Raw genomic sequence first — 17,153 nt, 5'->3', positions numbered from 1 at the left:
TATTGATCCCTTACTATCAACCCTTTATTTGTGCTGACAGAATGTGAATTTATTTGATGGTCACTGGATAAAGTCCCTCAAATATGAAGTTAATTTCCCAGTCCCCAACGTTAATTTCCCCATTAATACTCGACAGATCGAACACGCTAGAGTCAAGTGTTTTTAGCTGGCCAAACTAAAACACCGGGAAGATACATAGAATTGTCCCTACATTTTGGTCTTATTATCGTTTCAGTCCCTCAAATTTACTTGTGTGCTAATGTAGTCTTTCAAATATGTTCAATCCACTAAAAATTGAAGGGAAAGTTAACATCAGGAACGTCATCTGGACAACTTAACAAATTTGAGGACTAAATTAACACACGGAATAAATTGAGGGACTTGACCTGATAGAAGCTTAAAGTATAGGGACGATTTCATGTATTCCTCCATATATAATGCGTAAGGCTCTTGAGGATTTATATTTGAGACACAGACAGACATTATTCAGGAACATCATCCCTCGTATACTTCGCCACACTGTTGCCACACTGTTAACTCTCCGTAGCTAATCCAATAAATAAATCGACTGTTCTTCGAAACTAAACTGCTGCATATGAGCACACATAATTTTATGTTCCAGTTTTTGTTTGTGGAATGATTTTGAATACCTCGTGAGAAAGCATATCATCAGTTTGTTAGCTGAGCAGGTTTAGCGAGTTGGGCTTAAACTTAGCAAGTACAGAAAGCCAATACCAGGATGTTTAAAACGTTTTGAAGCCGTGGTTGCAAGGGAATGGGCGAAAAGGGTAAGGAGAAAGACAAGTGCACAATTAGAAGCAAAATAAAGAATATCAAAGGACAGTAACAGAAGGCTACAATCGTCGGAGAAAATCTCAGCTGGAGTGCCTGCAGCTAATATTTACTCTCACATATAAAGTTACACAGACAAGGTACCCATGCAATTGTAACTTGATAGATCAGTACACACGTATACTAACTTGCAGAGGTTACAGTTTGTAAACACATAACACAAATTACCTTGAAACAGCATTCATAGGAGAGCAATGAAGTGCTTATCAGCAATTAGAGAACAACATCCCCACCTTCATAGTTCCAACCATGAAGTGTAATTCGGGGGGTAACGCCTGGTGGGACCTCAAAGTTCAGGGTTATTGCCATTACCTCGCCCGGTACTAGAGAGAAATAGTTATCCGAGTAATGAACAGGCAATATTCGGGTATCTTCACCTTCTTTGTTATCTTTATTTGAAGCATGGACAGAGAAATGAAGGAAAAATGCCACCCCAATCCCAGCCCCATTGATCTCAGTAACTTTCATACCACTTCTGTTTGTTGAGAAGTATTGCCATACCTTCCCAAGTAAACCACGCTCATGTTCTCTTTCAGGCACACAGCGCACACCTTCTGATTGCATATCAGAATCTCCGTTTCTATGTATTTCAAGTACATTGTTGTGGAGTAGAGTTCTGGAGTCTGGTTTTTTTGATGTGTTCTCTACATGCATTCTGACTTCATAGCTGGAGCCTCTTATATAAGTCATGGAAGTGATTTTGAGGGAAACTTTATTTTTTTTGTATGGTTCCAAGAGCTTGTAATCACCGCCTGTCAAATGTAACCAATAAAAATTCCTGGATAATAGCCTATAGTCTTCTCTTTTATACAGTTTAAGAAGAAGAAAATAAACAGGCTCTGGATTGTCAGACTTGGGATACTTCAACTCAGAAATGGAAACTGTTTTTTTCGATGGAATAGTGAGCTTTTCTAAGACTTCGTAGTAGAGGCATGCTCCTTCCAGATCCCAAACTGAGGATTCTATAGCAACATCAGATAGTTCTTTCGATGTGGTATTGACCACCTGTAATAACCGGATATTTTATTTCGATGTGCACAACAAGTAACTTGTAGGTATGAAAAGGAAAACAGGTAGTCGAGGGAGTGAGTATTAGTGGGTATGCAAACTAGTCTGCCAAAAAATTCTTCACAGCGTTCACAAAAATATATTTGAATTGAATATATATTGAATCATTATCATTTACATTATCCTGCATTAAAATTTTTAAAACAATTCTATTCCTTAAAAGATTCTATTTGATGAAGTAAAAAAAAATCTTAACAATCATCAGGCAGATAATAATGCGATGAAGTAAATTATCACTTCCGCAAAACTGATCGGATTTTGGATCAATCTTATGCAGTAGTTTAAAATCTTGAGCACTTGATGTTTCATGACGAAGAACTGAAATATAATTTTTTTCTTAAACTGCAAATTGATGAGGAAATTATTTTGATATATAAAGTTGCGTTTAGAGCTCAAAAAAAAACTGTAGAATAAAGAGGTATATTGTTTTCAAAAAAAAAATCATATTAACCTCCAGATAATTTGTTGCCAGATTTAGCTGGACATGGATTGGTTCTGCAGCACAACGACAACCATAGAACCCTGCCGTTTGCTCATGGAGATGATCATAAAACTGTCCCCTAAGACCCGTCCATGGATTTTGAGTTTTCCAAATCAAAACACCTGTGTATTTGCTCCACATACGCGAGGTCCAGCCCTCTAAGAGAGCTCTGTATTGAATATAATTAACCAGTTGCGCCTGAAATAGGATGTTTGATTTGAAGTGAACAAAGAAACAGTTCAATAAATTCAGAAATTTCAAAGCATTGCAGTATATACCTTAAGACAGAAGTCATCAAGATCTGTTGGTGTTCCATACAATAAAATCTGATCATGAACCAGCCCTGGTTTTGAGTACGGAATGTACTTATGATAGTCCCATATAGGATTTGGTATTTCTTGAACGTAGCCATTATCTAATTTATTGAACAAAGGAATCTGCCATCCCTCCAGAGGTAGAGTAGCTCTGATAGTAGCTGCCACAGGCATCCCTACAGAACCAACCTCAGGATTGAAACCATAGTTGTAAAAATCATCTTTAAAAAAGTTCTCTGGATTCTGAATTTCGTATGGCCCATCAGTAAAATCTCCCTTTCCATTAGCAAAGCCATCCCACATAGATCCTTGGATGTAAATTCGTGTGCCGTCAAGATATTCACTTGGATCTTTAGAAACAGGGTGGATGTCTTCTTTTGAAAATTTCAAGTCGGTAGAACTTTCAAAATAGGGATGGAGCTGTAGATCCTTTGTCAAAGCTGTATTAATGTCATCTGGTGGGACTTGCTCATTACCTCCAACCCACAAAGCAAGACTAGGATGATTTCTTAGAAGTTTGACAGTGTCCCTAGCACATAACAAAAAGAGGTCATGGTCCAAAGGACCATCTGGATTTGACACTGGAATCCCACGTCCATCACAATCCCCAGTTATCCAGAACTCTTGCCAAACCTACAAAATTGTGGCTAAAATATCAAAGTGACTATCTTCAATTCACAAGTCGATCTGACCAACCAACTTGACCTATGAAATTCTAGAGACAGCCACTACCTTTGAACAATCCACAATTACTTCTTAAAAGCAACTAATTCAAGTTTATTTACACAGGCACAAAACTGAGAGGATTCATGGTCGATGTTTATTGGTACATATCCACTTTTTCGAAAGAATCTATGCGAGTGTCTTAAATCAAAATTTGAGATTTCACGAAATACTACATCCATTCCCTGATGAATAGAAAATACACGAAGTAAAATCCACTTCTCTTTTGCCCCTTCCAATCCACTGCTTCCGCATCCCACCACTCACTAGTCACCACCACCCTTGTTGGTTGACCATAACCCAGCACAATAGGACCCACCTGATACCATTGTTAGGCCACCTAACGCTCATCCTCTCCGACACCTTATTTGTACTCAATAAGGTTTTCCCTTGAATGTATGATAGCACTTCAAGATATGTGTTTTACTGAAATACGAGATTTTGTAGTGTAATATTGTTGACAGATCTAATTTTTTTTCTTTATTGCCAGTCTAAAGTCATTTAATTTCACTTCTCTTAATTTAAACAATACCATATAACTAAAAGAGTCCTTTTCAAATATTGGTTAGATTTGTTTTGAACGTATATTTACTTATTTGAAGTAATTGATTAGATTGTCACTTTCAGCATTCTTTCTTAAATGTTTCAGGAAAATATAAGGGGTGAAATAGGGGTTTTTCCTTATTTTCTTTTCATATTTGAATTTACTGTGGTGTGTACCCCAAAAGCTTCATTCATACAAATTATTTCCCAATTATAGTTTTTAGTAGATGACATAAGCATTGATGAATTTTAGTATTTAAGTAGATTAAATAAGCATTGATGAATTTATACTAAAATTAGTTAAACTAAATAACGTGTCATCTTTAATGCTCACACACACACACACAGAGAGAGAGAGACAGAGAGAGAGAGAGATGAAATTCATATATACACAACAGATATTAGACATTTTGAGAGAGAGAGAGAGAGAGGAGGAAGATATCTAACCAGAAGACCATAAATGTCACAATAATGATAAAATTCGGGTCTTTCAGCAAGTCCACCGCCCCAACAGCGCATCATATTAAAGTTCATTTCAGCATGAAATTTGATGTCAGTTTTATAGCGTCTCTTTGAAAGACGAAGTAATCCATCTGACAATATCCAATTACCCCCACGAATGAAAATTGGTTCGTCATTGACCTTAAAGAGCCTGTAGAAAAATAAAGGTAAACACATTACATGGTTTTATATGAATTAACTTTCAGTGGCATCAACCCGGAAATTGATAATACCTTCCACCAGTTGCAGTATCTATGTGACTCTCAATCTTACGGAACCCAAAATGATGGCTCCAAGAATCAGACTCTCCAAAACTTTCCACATCGACAGTTATTTCTACATTGTAAAGGGCTTGCTTTCCCATCCCATTGGGCCACCATAGATTAGGTTTGTAGAAGAATAACTGCAGATGATAAATAACCAATCATAGGACTTCTATAAATATGAACAGAAATCTTGAGACACACAAATACATGGGAACAAGAATCAAAAGCGTCAAGCAGTAAGTGTGTCTTGGCATCTTGCTATAAAATCTATTATTCAACACTAATAAAATTGTAGATCATGAACAGTAAGTGTATCTTTCTTTTTTTTTGATAAGAAACAAAATTTTATTAATAATATTAATTTGCAAAGTACATAAAGTGGATAAGAAATCCACTAACAATCTCAAGGTAAATAACTAACAATACACATAAAACCAGTCTCTCAAAATATCAGAAATAGACAATCCTTCAAAATTCTTATCCACTCGGATCCAATTAGCCGTTATGATCTTGATTTTCCCCCAGCAGTCTTCTTTTGTTTCCTCCACGTCTTGGAAAATCCTTCTGTTTCTCTCCAGCCAAACCGCCCAACACATACCATGAGTCACCACCTTCCAGAAAATTTTACCTCTTTTGCCAAGTTTTGAACCCAAATCAGATTGAAACAAATCTTGTGTTGTCTTTGGCAAAACCCAAACCAATTGCAATTCTTTCAAGGCCCTAGCCCATAAAGAGTAAATGAAATTGCAATGCACAAACAAATGATCAATGGTTTCCTCATGCTGTTGACACAACACACACCAGTTTGGAGAAAGTGAACAACTAGGTAATCTCTTTTGCAAGACGTCGGCTGTCGGTAATTTTGATAGGATAGCAGTCCAAGAGAATATCTGAATCTTAGACGGAATTGGAGTTTTCCAAATAACATTGTGAAACTTGAATCGAATTGGAGCATTGGAACCTGTGAAAAAAGAATTGAAAAAAGATTTGACAGTGAATATCCCCGACGAATCCCCCTCCCAAATTTTAAAATCATCGACTCCTTCCACCAATCTCACACCCTCTAAAGTGAGTAAAAGAGCTGAAAGCTGAGTGATCTCCTCCTCGCGAAGAGATCTACGGAAATGCAAGTCCCAAGCTATATTGGGTGATGTAGGATCCACCGAAACAAAATGAGAGATAGAATGATTATGGGCCAAAGAAAGCTGAAATAAAGAGTTAAATAAAACCTGAAAAGATGATTCCCCCAACCAAATATCCTCCCAAAACCTTATTTTATTCCCCCCCCGAACCACTAATTTAGTTAGCCGGTGATAAGTCGGGTATGAGGCTGAAATAAACTTCCACGGACATCTAAAAGTCACATTCTTGGCCAATCCCGCATCCCACCCATTCTCTTGTAGGCCATACTTACTCTTAATTATTCTTTTCCAAAGTGTGTCATCTTCAACATTGAATCTCCACCACCATTTCCCCAATAAGGACTTGTTTCTCAAGCATAAATTCCCAATTCCTAATCCTCCTCTATCCTTCGGTCGGCAAACTTTTTTCCATCTAACCATGTGACAATGTGATTCTCCATCATTCCCATCCCACAAAAAATTTCTCATAACTTTTTCCATCTCCGCCGCCACTCCTTTTGGTATCTTGAATAGTGACAAAAAATATATCGGTAGGGCAGTCAAAACCGCCCCCAATCAAGGTCAGTCTAGCACCTTTGGACAGGAATGCCTTTTTCCAAGATGCCAACTTCCTAGAAATCTTAATCATGATCCGCTGCCAGAACGAAACTTGTAGTGGGTTACCCCCTAGAGGGACTCCCAAGTATTTTATTGGCCATTCTTCCCTACCACAACCAATCCCTCTTGCTATATCTATCTCCTTCACTGCCTCTTGATTTAAACCCAATAAAGCACTCTTATCCCAATTAATCCTCAATCCTGACATATCACAGAAAGAATTCAAAACTCTAACCAAAAAGCTAAGGTGTTCCTCCGACCTTACAAAGAACAATGTATCATCCGCAAACTGTATGTGTGAAACTTCCACTCTATCTCGGCCCACTTCGAAACCCCTTATGAAGTTTCCTTCTTTTGCTTTGTCAACCAATCTACCCAAAACATCGACCACCATATTGAACAAAAAAGGTGATAACGGATCACCCTGTCTAAGGCCTCGGTACCCTTTAAATTTCCCCCTCGGTCTCCCGTTGATCATAACCGAAAATGAAACATTAGACACACATCCTTTCATCCAACTTCTCCATCTCTCCCCGAAACCCTTTTTTTGTAACACAAAATCCATAAAATCCCATTCAACATTGTCATAAGCTTTCTCAAAATCAATTTTCAAAACCCAGGCTTTTTTATTTTTCTTCCTCCCTTCTTCCACCAACTCATTTGCAATTAAACAACAATCCAATATCTGCTTTCCCTCAATGAATGCGTTTTGGTTTTCTGAAAGTGTTTGGTGTAAGACATTTTTCATCCTTCTGGCCAAAACTTTAGCAATGATCTTGTATAAACTAGTTGTGAGACTGATGGGTCTAAAATCTTTGACCTTTAAAGAGTCATTCTTCTTTGGTATCAAGCATATGTATGTTTCATTGGTCAACCCATTAACAACCCCCTCTTCGAAAAATTCTGCGAAGACCCTCATTAAATCTACCTTTACTGTATCCCAGCAATTTTGGTACAGTGCGAAAGTGTATCCGTCGGGCCCCGGTGCTTTGCATGTATCACAATCGAACACCGCCTTCTTAACCTCATCTTCGGTGAAAGGTTGTTCTATCTCATCTCTCATATCATCATCAATAGATCCCCATACCACTCCTTCAATTCCAAATCTATTCACGGGTCTTTTGCTGTACAAACCTTTGAAATAATCAACAATGTGCGTGACAATTAGAGCCTCATCCTCTACAACCCCTCCATCATCCAACTCCAATTTACTAATCATTGCCTTATTTTTCCTGTGGTTGAGTAAGGAGTGGAAGAATTTTGTGTTACGATCTCCCTCTTTTAGCCAAGTGACTTTCGCTTTTTGATGAAACATACGGTTACGTTGACACACCAACTCTTCCAACTCACATTTTTTCCCTAATCTTTCGGCCACCCCTTCCTCATTAATCCTCCCCTCACTCTCCAATTCATCCAATGTCGTAATTTATTACGCAGATCAGCTTCATTCATGTCAATCTGTCCGAACTCTTCAGCATTCCAAAATTTAATTTCTTCCTTAATAGACTTTAATTTCTTCATGAATTTATAGCCTTCCCACCCTTGAGCTTGATTACTATTCCACCAGCAAGCAAATTTACCTTTGAAATCTTTATGTTGCAACCACATATTCTCAAATCTGAATGGAGTAGGCCCCCATTTCAGCTTCTGTGTTTCCAGCACAATCGGGTAGTGATCAGAAGTAATGCGAGGCAAAACAGATTGTTTGTGATAAGGATATAGATCGGCCCATCCACGCAAGAACAAGAATCTGTCTAACCTACTACAAATCGGTGTAGACCTCAAATTTGACCAAGTAAATTTTGCATTTGTTAGAGGAGGATCACATAATTCCAACTCCTGAATCAACATGTCAAACCCAGCCATGCTTGTAGTTTGTGTGTGGCTATTAAATTTCTCTGTCAAATACCTCACAACATTGAAATCCCCTCCCAAACACCACCTTTCCCCACACAGAACTCTCAAACCAGCCAATTCATCCCATAATTTGTATCGAAGTTTTGGTGTATTTGGTCCATATACTGCTGTAAACCACCAACTGTCTAAGTCACTGTTCTTGTTTATGCATACCGAGACTGAAAATTCCCCAATCATATTATCCGCTACGGACACAACTCTAGGATCCCACATAACCAAAATACCCCCTGATGATCCAATGGAAGGTAAATAAACCCAATCAACAAACCTTGCTTTCCACACGCTTGCTATAAATCTCCTATCAATCAATTCTTTTTTAGTTTCTTGTAAAATAGTCAGATCTGGTTTTTCCTTTCTTAACATTTCTCGAATGAAAGCTCTTCTCGTTGCGGACCCACCACCTCTTATGTTCCAAGACAAAATTTTCATCTTAAAACATTGTCACCCGATGCACAACTTCCCTCTGTCTTCAAACGATCCCCTAGCTCCAACTTTTTAATTCCCATAATATCCAAACAGTCAAACACTCCATCATTATCGGACAATGTCATCGTCCCACCACCATTCCTGTCAACCTCGTGGATGTTACCGCCTGACAAACCCGACTTATCACCAACCACTAAAACTCTATCACTCTTAAAATCCCTCCCCACCCCATAAATATTATCGAAAGAGAAAACTGATGTAGGAATTGGATTATCGGAAGATTTAGAATGCAAAGAAATGTTTTTGTTATGTACCTTAGCTGAAGGTGATGCAAAGAGATCTCCCATGTCCTCCAACCCCAACCCAGTGTGTGTCGTTGAATCAGAACTGATTGACATATGAGTACCCATGTTGTTAAATTCGCTATCATCTTCAGATCCGCTACTGTGATTCATTTGAAAGTCCTTGTCCTCCCATGTGGCATCTTGTTCGTCCCGCAAAGAATCATGGTCCAACCATCCTTCCTTGATCTTTATTGTTGTATCGTAATGTGTATCAGAGCAGTCCATATCTTTCTTTGCTTTTCTTCTGGAATAAACAACATCAAAACCCTTATCTTGTGTACTGAAATCCTCTGTGCTGTGTGTCCTGCATTTATGGTCATTCTCTTTGTTTGTCAGTGTCTGTATTACTCCCTTGTTGAAATCATCCATTACTTTCGGATTAAGCCTTTTGAGAATCTTGATATGTTTACTCCCTCGCACTGGTGCTGATCCCACCCCTGAGATCCCTTTTTTTCCATCGAAACTGGATTTGTTGAACCCTTGCTGATCTTTACCGAGAAACACTTCCATCCCTTGAATAATCTTTGTGTTGCTATAATTCAATTGGTGATGATTTAATTTCTCCACCTCACTCAAAGAAGCCTGTTGTCCAGTACCATTTTGCCATTCCTTTTCCCCGTCGGAGGTATTATGTTCTTGCCCTATTGTGACCACCTCAATCTTTTCTGCTTCTAATTGAATCCCGTGGTCATTTGCTACTTCAATAGGTCTTTTAACGCTGTTCCATCCCGCTAATCCTCGAGTACCTTCCTTTAGAACCTGTGCATAGGATCTTTTCTCGTAAACTTTATATGCAGAAATGTTAACCGAGTCGACGTAAATGCGCACATTCAAGGACCCACGTGGTGAATAAATTGTCAAAGAGCTGTTAATGAAACCCCCTTCTAATCCCACCACTTTGATTTTAGCAGCTTTCAAGTCCTTTAAGAAGATGGTATCATGGCTAATATCCAACAATCCACCGCACGTATCCCCCACAATTTGAAGCATTTCAGTTGTCCACATATCCCAAGGTAGTCCCACAATCCTGATCCAACTGTTGCAGCATTCGTAAACTTCGTCGTTAGTGTTAATGTCATTCCTCCCCTGTTGAAAACACAGGGAAATACCCTTTTCGAAGAAACACTTGCCAAGTTTCAAATAAAATTCAAAGTCCTCTCTCCTAGCTGGCCACCACAATGCCTGATTAGCCTTGAAAGGGAAAATCTCAATCTTCATGTCAACCGCCTTACCAAGGGATAATGTTACCATTTCCCAGGAAATATTAACGCAATCTTTCGTTACAATCAGTGCTTTATTCCAGTCTTTGTTCAAACATTGTCTGAATTCTTTACGTGCATCAACATTCCCTGATCCTATAGTGTTTGGACTAATCTTACCACCGAACACAGATCGTCGATGTTTTAGATTGCCCTTCGTATAACTTTCTCCTTCCCGCATGCCGTTGTTCAGAATTTTCCCTACAAAAAACGCAATACATTTCCAGCCTTTCTCATACCTTCCACTTGGTATTACAATTCTCTGTTTTTTACCAGCCCTCTCAGTTTTGGAGACTTCAATATAGCTTCCTCGTGTGTTGACAAATTTTTGCACTGATATAATTACTTCCCCCCTTCGAATTCTGTTGAAAGTACTATGTGATTTGGGGTTGGAGATATATTCCCCCATAATTTTCCTCAGCCAGAAAGCACTATCCCGACCAATTTCCAGCATATAACTCGCATTCCGAGTTCTTTCCGTCAAGCAAATAGAATCTCCCCTCTTACCCATTGACAAAAGAAATAGTTTTTGTTCTATTCTAACCTCTAATGCCTTCGCATTATGATAAAGCTCTCTCCTTGCCATTCAAAAGATATGCGGGCTGATTATGAGATCGGAATTTTGAAAAAACGAGAAAAAACCGAGCAGATCGAACCGAAAACCACTGCCGAAGACCGAAACCCTAGTTAACGGCTCGTACGGCGTTGAAAGATTGCATCCATTGGAGTGAACGGCGCATTACTGAATTGGAAATATATTGTCGCGGAAATCTGGAATGAGCATCGAAAAAACTAAAGAAGAATGAAAATAGGTGTCTCCTACGGCCGACGGCCGTCGCCGGAGACTGGGAGATATTGTAACCGACAGTTCTACACTAATATAATCAAGCATAGTCATCAAAACATCAAACACATTAAGCAGTAAGTGTGTCTTGCATTCTCAAAATGCAAGTCGAAGCGTGCTCCTCGCAACGATAAAGATCAATAACTAATAATGTTTTAAAAATGACGTACCAAGAAAATTATATCAGATACCAAACAAATATTCTTTAGAGTATATTTAAAGTAAGAAACCCTAAGCTCTAAGGCACAACAAGATGTGTGCATTACGCCCCAAGGTGCACGTCTAGGGTACTAGGCGCAAAAGCAGCTCTTGGCTGTGCCTTGTGCCCAGATGAGCTCCTTATTTCCTTTCGATGACTACGGAATTACATAAGAGAAAAAAGAAGAGAGAGAGAGAGAGAGAATCACAAACATGAAAGAGCTTGAACAACCAAAAGAAAAGTACAAATGTTCATGGCAAACATGTTACAAAGGGAGCTTAGAAAACCGACCTCTGGCAATGTGTGCACTACATGGGTTCCAGCAGGTATATACAGGTGTTCAGATTGAAGGTGCTCAACTACACATATATCACCATCAAGGTCAATTCCCACTTGGATATTAAGAGAACACCCAGCAATGAAGTTGCTTTTATTCACCAACCCCAATGTACAATGAAGGTATGCCCTCTTATAGTTGTCGAAGAATGAAGAGACTAAGTGGGGATCTATGATTTTCACTGGCTGCATGGAAGGGTAAGGACAGAAGTAAAGAATCAGGAAACATGAAAACTAGACTTATCAGACTTGCAGGTTTAGAGTAATCATTCATTTAGGAATTTAGTTAATGCTTGCTAATGTAGGAAAGTTTTTGGTTTTAAGACCACCATTCAACTTCATAAAAGAACAATGCACTAGGCGCACGCGTTGCATACTCGTACAATTTTTTTTATGATTAATTTGGATTATGTTCCAATAGGGTAATATAATAATTATAAAAGTTAATGAAGGGTCATGCTGCAATTTGAAATGAGTATATTCAAATAAGGGTCATATCATAATTGTAAAAATTAATCAGGGGCTACACTGCAATTTGAAATTATAATTTTTTTTAAAAAAAATCACCTTGAAACCATTTTTTGTCTATTTTAGAAAGATTCTTAATAATAGTAACAGATTCTTAGATCATTTCTTTTTCATAATTAATGTAAAATATGTCAAACAAATAACTGGATGAAGTTTACAGACCAAGAAAAAAAGCAAACACAGATACCTATGACTGTACAGCAGGAGGAAGAATTCAAAACCCTGGAGAGCAACTTACCCCAGTAATAGAAAGAGAAACCTCGTCCCAGATGCCAGTGTTCCTGTCCCTGAAATTATTAACCAAAAAATAAAACAATGTCATGGCATTTGAATGTAAAGAGAGTCATAGGTAGAAAAAAATAATAGCTTAATAATTATTATCGTCTGGATCAGTCATCAGAATTGATATTTCCATTCAATGAAGTAGGGTTGAGAAAAAATACTGGAATTTTCGTTATACCGAGGTCACCGTATCGAAAAATACCAAAATTACCGAAATTTTCGGTACGGTATAGTAACGGTACCAAAATTTTCAATACGCTAACAGTATGAAATAATGTATCATTGAGATTTAAATAGACTTAATTAGCTTTTAAAAATAAAAAGACTTAATTAGGAATCTTTAGTTACACTATTATTTTGATGAGATATATCTCCTCATGAACTTAGGTATCTCAACCAAAAAAAAACGTCTTTGGCACATAAAAAAAATAGAGAAAAAGAATCAATCACATTGACTCTTTCAAAAAATTTCCACTTTCTATGTACAGTAAGACTTATTTAAGTCCTCAAAAACAGTAACTGTGAGTCAAATCCAAATCACCACAATACCACCAACTTTTAAAATCATCACCAAAATCAATAGCTAAAAAAAGGCAGCCAAAAAGGCAACTGCTTGGGTTATGTACAGCATTGCAGTATTTACAGCCCTTCAAAAAATTGAAGGAAAGAATAATCCAGCGAACAAAAAAGAAGTTTCAAGCAACATCACTAGCAGAGAAGAATGTTGGCAAACGAAGTGTTGAAGCGAAGCTTTTGGGAAAGACAAACAAGAACTAACCAGTTTTTTTTTTTTTTTTGCATCAAGTACTTTTCACCAAAGAAAACAGGGAAAGCATCAGGTAAAAAATCTTCACAGTAAACTGGTTCAGTTTAACACAGTGAACTCATTGCTCGACTAAAATCTAAACAAAAAAATGATACTTCTAAATAGTTGCCAAGCCACAAATTTAATAGTGAAGGGGGGAATAAGTGGGGGTGTGAACCAAAACAATATGAAAAATTAGAAATGTATTTGATATTTTCTTGTTTGATGGACACAGCTGCTCCCAGTGTCCAACTGAATAACTCTTCCATCAACTGTAGTCGGTATGAGTGATGTCCAGTATCAACATTTCAGGTTTGGTTCGGCTTGTTGTTGCATAAAAATGGTTTTCCTTCATGGATGAGTTAAAAATAAAGAGAAATACTGGATTCCATGATGACCTTTTCATTTGACCCAGTGTACATTATGAAAATAATGAAGTTTACCGTATGGGAGTCATCCAATCCCAACCCTCAACATATTGTGCCGCAACATCTTTCCCAATCTAGCATTCACAAAAGAAATATTATATTTAGACACCATTCTGATAGCCCATTAAAGATTGCATAACCTCGAATCATTTTGATAGCTCATTAAAGATTGCATAAACTGGATTATGATCATCACTTTGTGTCATGAGGGAGCAACCAACAGCAAAAAACTTAGTTAATAACTTGTTTTCTGCTAACCATTTAGTTGTCAAAAATCAAATCAATTTATTTAAAGCATCTCATGAATATGCAAACAAGTACAAATAACTCAGCTTGCACGTCATAACCTTTGAATGGTCTTTAAAACAACATATGCCTACTCTTGTGCAGATGGGATTTTAGAAAAATTAGATATCTCATTAAAGAAACACTTGAGACAAGAGGATAAAAATAATTCACTAATATGATTTTACGCAAACTGTCTATTGAGTAATTACAATCCAAAATAAGAATTATCACTTCTGAGTTTAAATTTACATCATTGTAATAATTTCAATGTGTCATTAGTACCGAGATTTATTCCATGGTATCGTTGCATAAGTAATTAGTTAAGACCTTACCCAACATTAAGTAAATATTTAAAAAAATTGTACAAGATGCAAATTCTCAATCAGCTTTAGCATACTGTACTGATGTCAAGGTTTTCGCATATGCTACTAATGTGAAGGTTTTAAATCCTAACGTGAAAAGATTCAACCATCTAAATGTTCATAGCAGTTTCAGTCATTTTGTCATTGAAAACTTCCAAGAATTAACAATGAACTAATTTCCGATTTTTAAGGGTAATAATTGTTTCTCTCAGCACAGACATGTATATTTTGTAAAGTATTTCCAAAGGAAATTTTAGGTTAGTAAATATAAATGTAGTGGGAAAGATTGTCAACAGAATATCTTATCTCATCATACTGCTTTGAATGAAGACTTTTATTTCCAATTGAACCACAAAGTACCTCAGAAAATGTTTGCGATCAAATCACATTGTACCTCATGATCACCACCTTGACCACCTTCAGGAGGAATTTTTCCAGGATTGTCAGGAGGGTAAAGCAGCACAGCCAGTAGATTTTTACCATCCAGATTAAGCATGTCCGTTACATCAATACAATGTCTGCGAAACATTCCCTTCGGCAGGACCTCTTTGTGCCCATTTAAATACACATCGGCTGAGTAATTTATCGCGCGGAAATTTAGGTCCACGTGTTGATTGGTTGACTGAAATCAATTTGTGAGATGAAAAATTAGAAAAGAGTCAGTGGCATGGGATTGAGCAACTTTAAACCTCCACTAAGCAAACGTTTAGAAATTGTAAACAAATGATTTAGTTGGGATAAGTTAATGGCCACACAATAAACTCTGTTTTTCTCTCTCGATCAACCTACTACACAAACACGAACAGCACCAGAAAATAGCCATTATCCACTCTAGCCAGATAGTATGTATGTGAAAGTATTAAGCGAAATACCATGCAAGTGAGAAAAATTACTATCACCTACACAGTCATAGCTTCATCTATGATCTTAAGAATTAGATAGTAATCAATAGTTTACGAATCCAACACAAAACTTGAATATATGCCACTAATAATATTTAAAGTTATTCAAAGAAATACAAATATTTGAAATTTAGGATCATGGTTTTTTTGCAGTAGAAATGTTAACTTCTCCTTTTTTCAGAGAAGATCACGTGGAACTTTTATATGCATGTTTGTAAGTGTGTATAATTATAGAACCAAATGATCATACTTGTGCGAAGTCTTTGCATAAAATGTACAATCAAGAAAAAGAATTGAAATAGGAGGCAAAACAACATAGGTTACTTAGACTAAATGTTGGGAGTGGATTCGGGAATGATCTTGAAACAAAGCTTAGTATTACCTTCGAACTATGGTGCATCAACATAGATATGACGACACACAAACGATAATACACAAAAACGGATATACACAAGTGTATATGTACGTAAATCTATTTTTAATATGCTTTTTAATCTGCATGTCATCTATATTTGCATGTAAGTGCGAATATTACATAATAAGATAACGCTATCAAATACCTTATTATAAGTACCAACATCATGAAACCGAAATATAATTGGCTAATAATAAATGAGAACTTTATTGGTTTAGATTCATAACTTTTATCGACACAATGTCCTTCACCAAATATTTTAGCAATTATTTCAGATATAAGTTATCAAGAATGAATATGCAATTTAGAAATGATTATAATTCATACCAAAACAAATTTTGTATCTTTTCTTTTTCATGCATCAAGCTATTTTAATTAAAACCTCAATGTTCTAAAGGTACCTTATGCTCCGACACGGACAAAACGAGGCGAGCCATGCTATATGTTATTTCAAATTCATTTTGATTCAAATACTCCAAGGAATATTTATCACATATTTTATTCAAGAAATATCCAACATGATAAGTCGCCATGTTCGGAAGCATCCATGCATCATAGCGTTTGGGTTTCAAATTTCAACTATTCAAGCCTGCAACCTTCATTTTCCAAGCAAACCCCATTATTATTTTCTAAAAATACATAATTAGATTGTTTGTAATGAGAAAATGATAAAGAGTTGAGGGTGAGAGTGTTAACTAAGAAGAAATAACTTCATTGACATATTTCATTAATTGGGGCAATAGTAGCAGGTTCACTAATAGACCATTTGGTATTCACCATGGGACAAGTGAAGAGCTGCAATAAAAACTGGGGAATTCATCAATACGCCTTGATGAAAAAAGCACTCATTTGGAAATTTACAAAATTGTTGAAGAGTTGCTGAATTTAATGCAGAGCGACAAATATATTAAGTTGTTACAAGGTACATGTTTCAGAATTGGTGGGCAAATCCTTGACTAAAGTCAAAACAATGATTAAGTAGTTACAAGTTAGGATCAAAGAGTCATAGTAGTACTATGTCCATAAGGAAGAAGTTCACTGAATTGAGTGAAGATATATTAAGGTGAAGGATGATATGATACTCATAAGACAAAATTTCAAAAATAAAAAATAAATTACATGATATCTTATCACCGTAAATGCTTGTTTACGTCAAGATTTTCTCCCTCTATAGTAACCGAAAAAAAAAATTAACATTCACTTTTGCATCAAAAGAACCACCGCTGGAATTCCTCTAATGTTTCCATCAGTTTCAATAATTTAGTTCATTTAAATTCACATTAATGATCTTGACTTCAAAAATGCAAAAATCGTCCTTGCTTAGTTTCAGG

At 36.8% G+C, this 17,153-nt stretch overlaps 1 protein-coding gene across 2 annotated transcripts in view; it reads right to left on the bottom strand.

Annotated features, from left to right (window-relative positions):
* Nucleotides 1-867: 867 nt before the first annotated feature.
* The window catches only part of LOC140822943 (mannosylglycoprotein endo-beta-mannosidase), a 17,575-nt gene continuing 1,289 nt past the window's right edge, over nt 868-17,153 (bottom strand). For both annotated transcript variants that reach the window (XM_073183954.1, XM_073183955.1), the window contains exons 4-12: nt 14,900-15,127; nt 13,871-13,929; nt 12,579-12,627; nt 11,768-11,998; nt 4,716-4,885; nt 4,429-4,633; nt 2,680-3,348; nt 2,372-2,599; nt 868-1,857 (exon numbers count right to left, since the gene is read on the bottom strand). In XM_073183954.1, the coding sequence (XP_073040055.1) occupies nt 1,066-1,857; nt 2,372-2,599; nt 2,680-3,348; nt 4,429-4,633; nt 4,716-4,885; nt 11,768-11,998; nt 12,579-12,627; nt 13,871-13,929; nt 14,900-15,127 (2,631 nt within the window). In that variant the 3' untranslated portion in view covers nt 868-1,065. The remainder of the gene's footprint in view (nt 1,858-2,371; nt 2,600-2,679; nt 3,349-4,428; nt 4,634-4,715; nt 4,886-11,767; nt 11,999-12,578; nt 12,628-13,870; nt 13,930-14,899; nt 15,128-17,153) is intronic.

Source organism: Primulina eburnea, chromosome 2 (assembly GCF_022965805.1).
Source record: "Primulina eburnea isolate SZY01 chromosome 2, ASM2296580v1, whole genome shotgun sequence".
NCBI lineage: Eukaryota > Viridiplantae > Streptophyta > Magnoliopsida > Lamiales > Gesneriaceae > Primulina > Primulina eburnea.
Note: the sequence above shows the minus strand (reverse complement) of the source record. Positions and strands in the feature narration are given on the sequence as shown.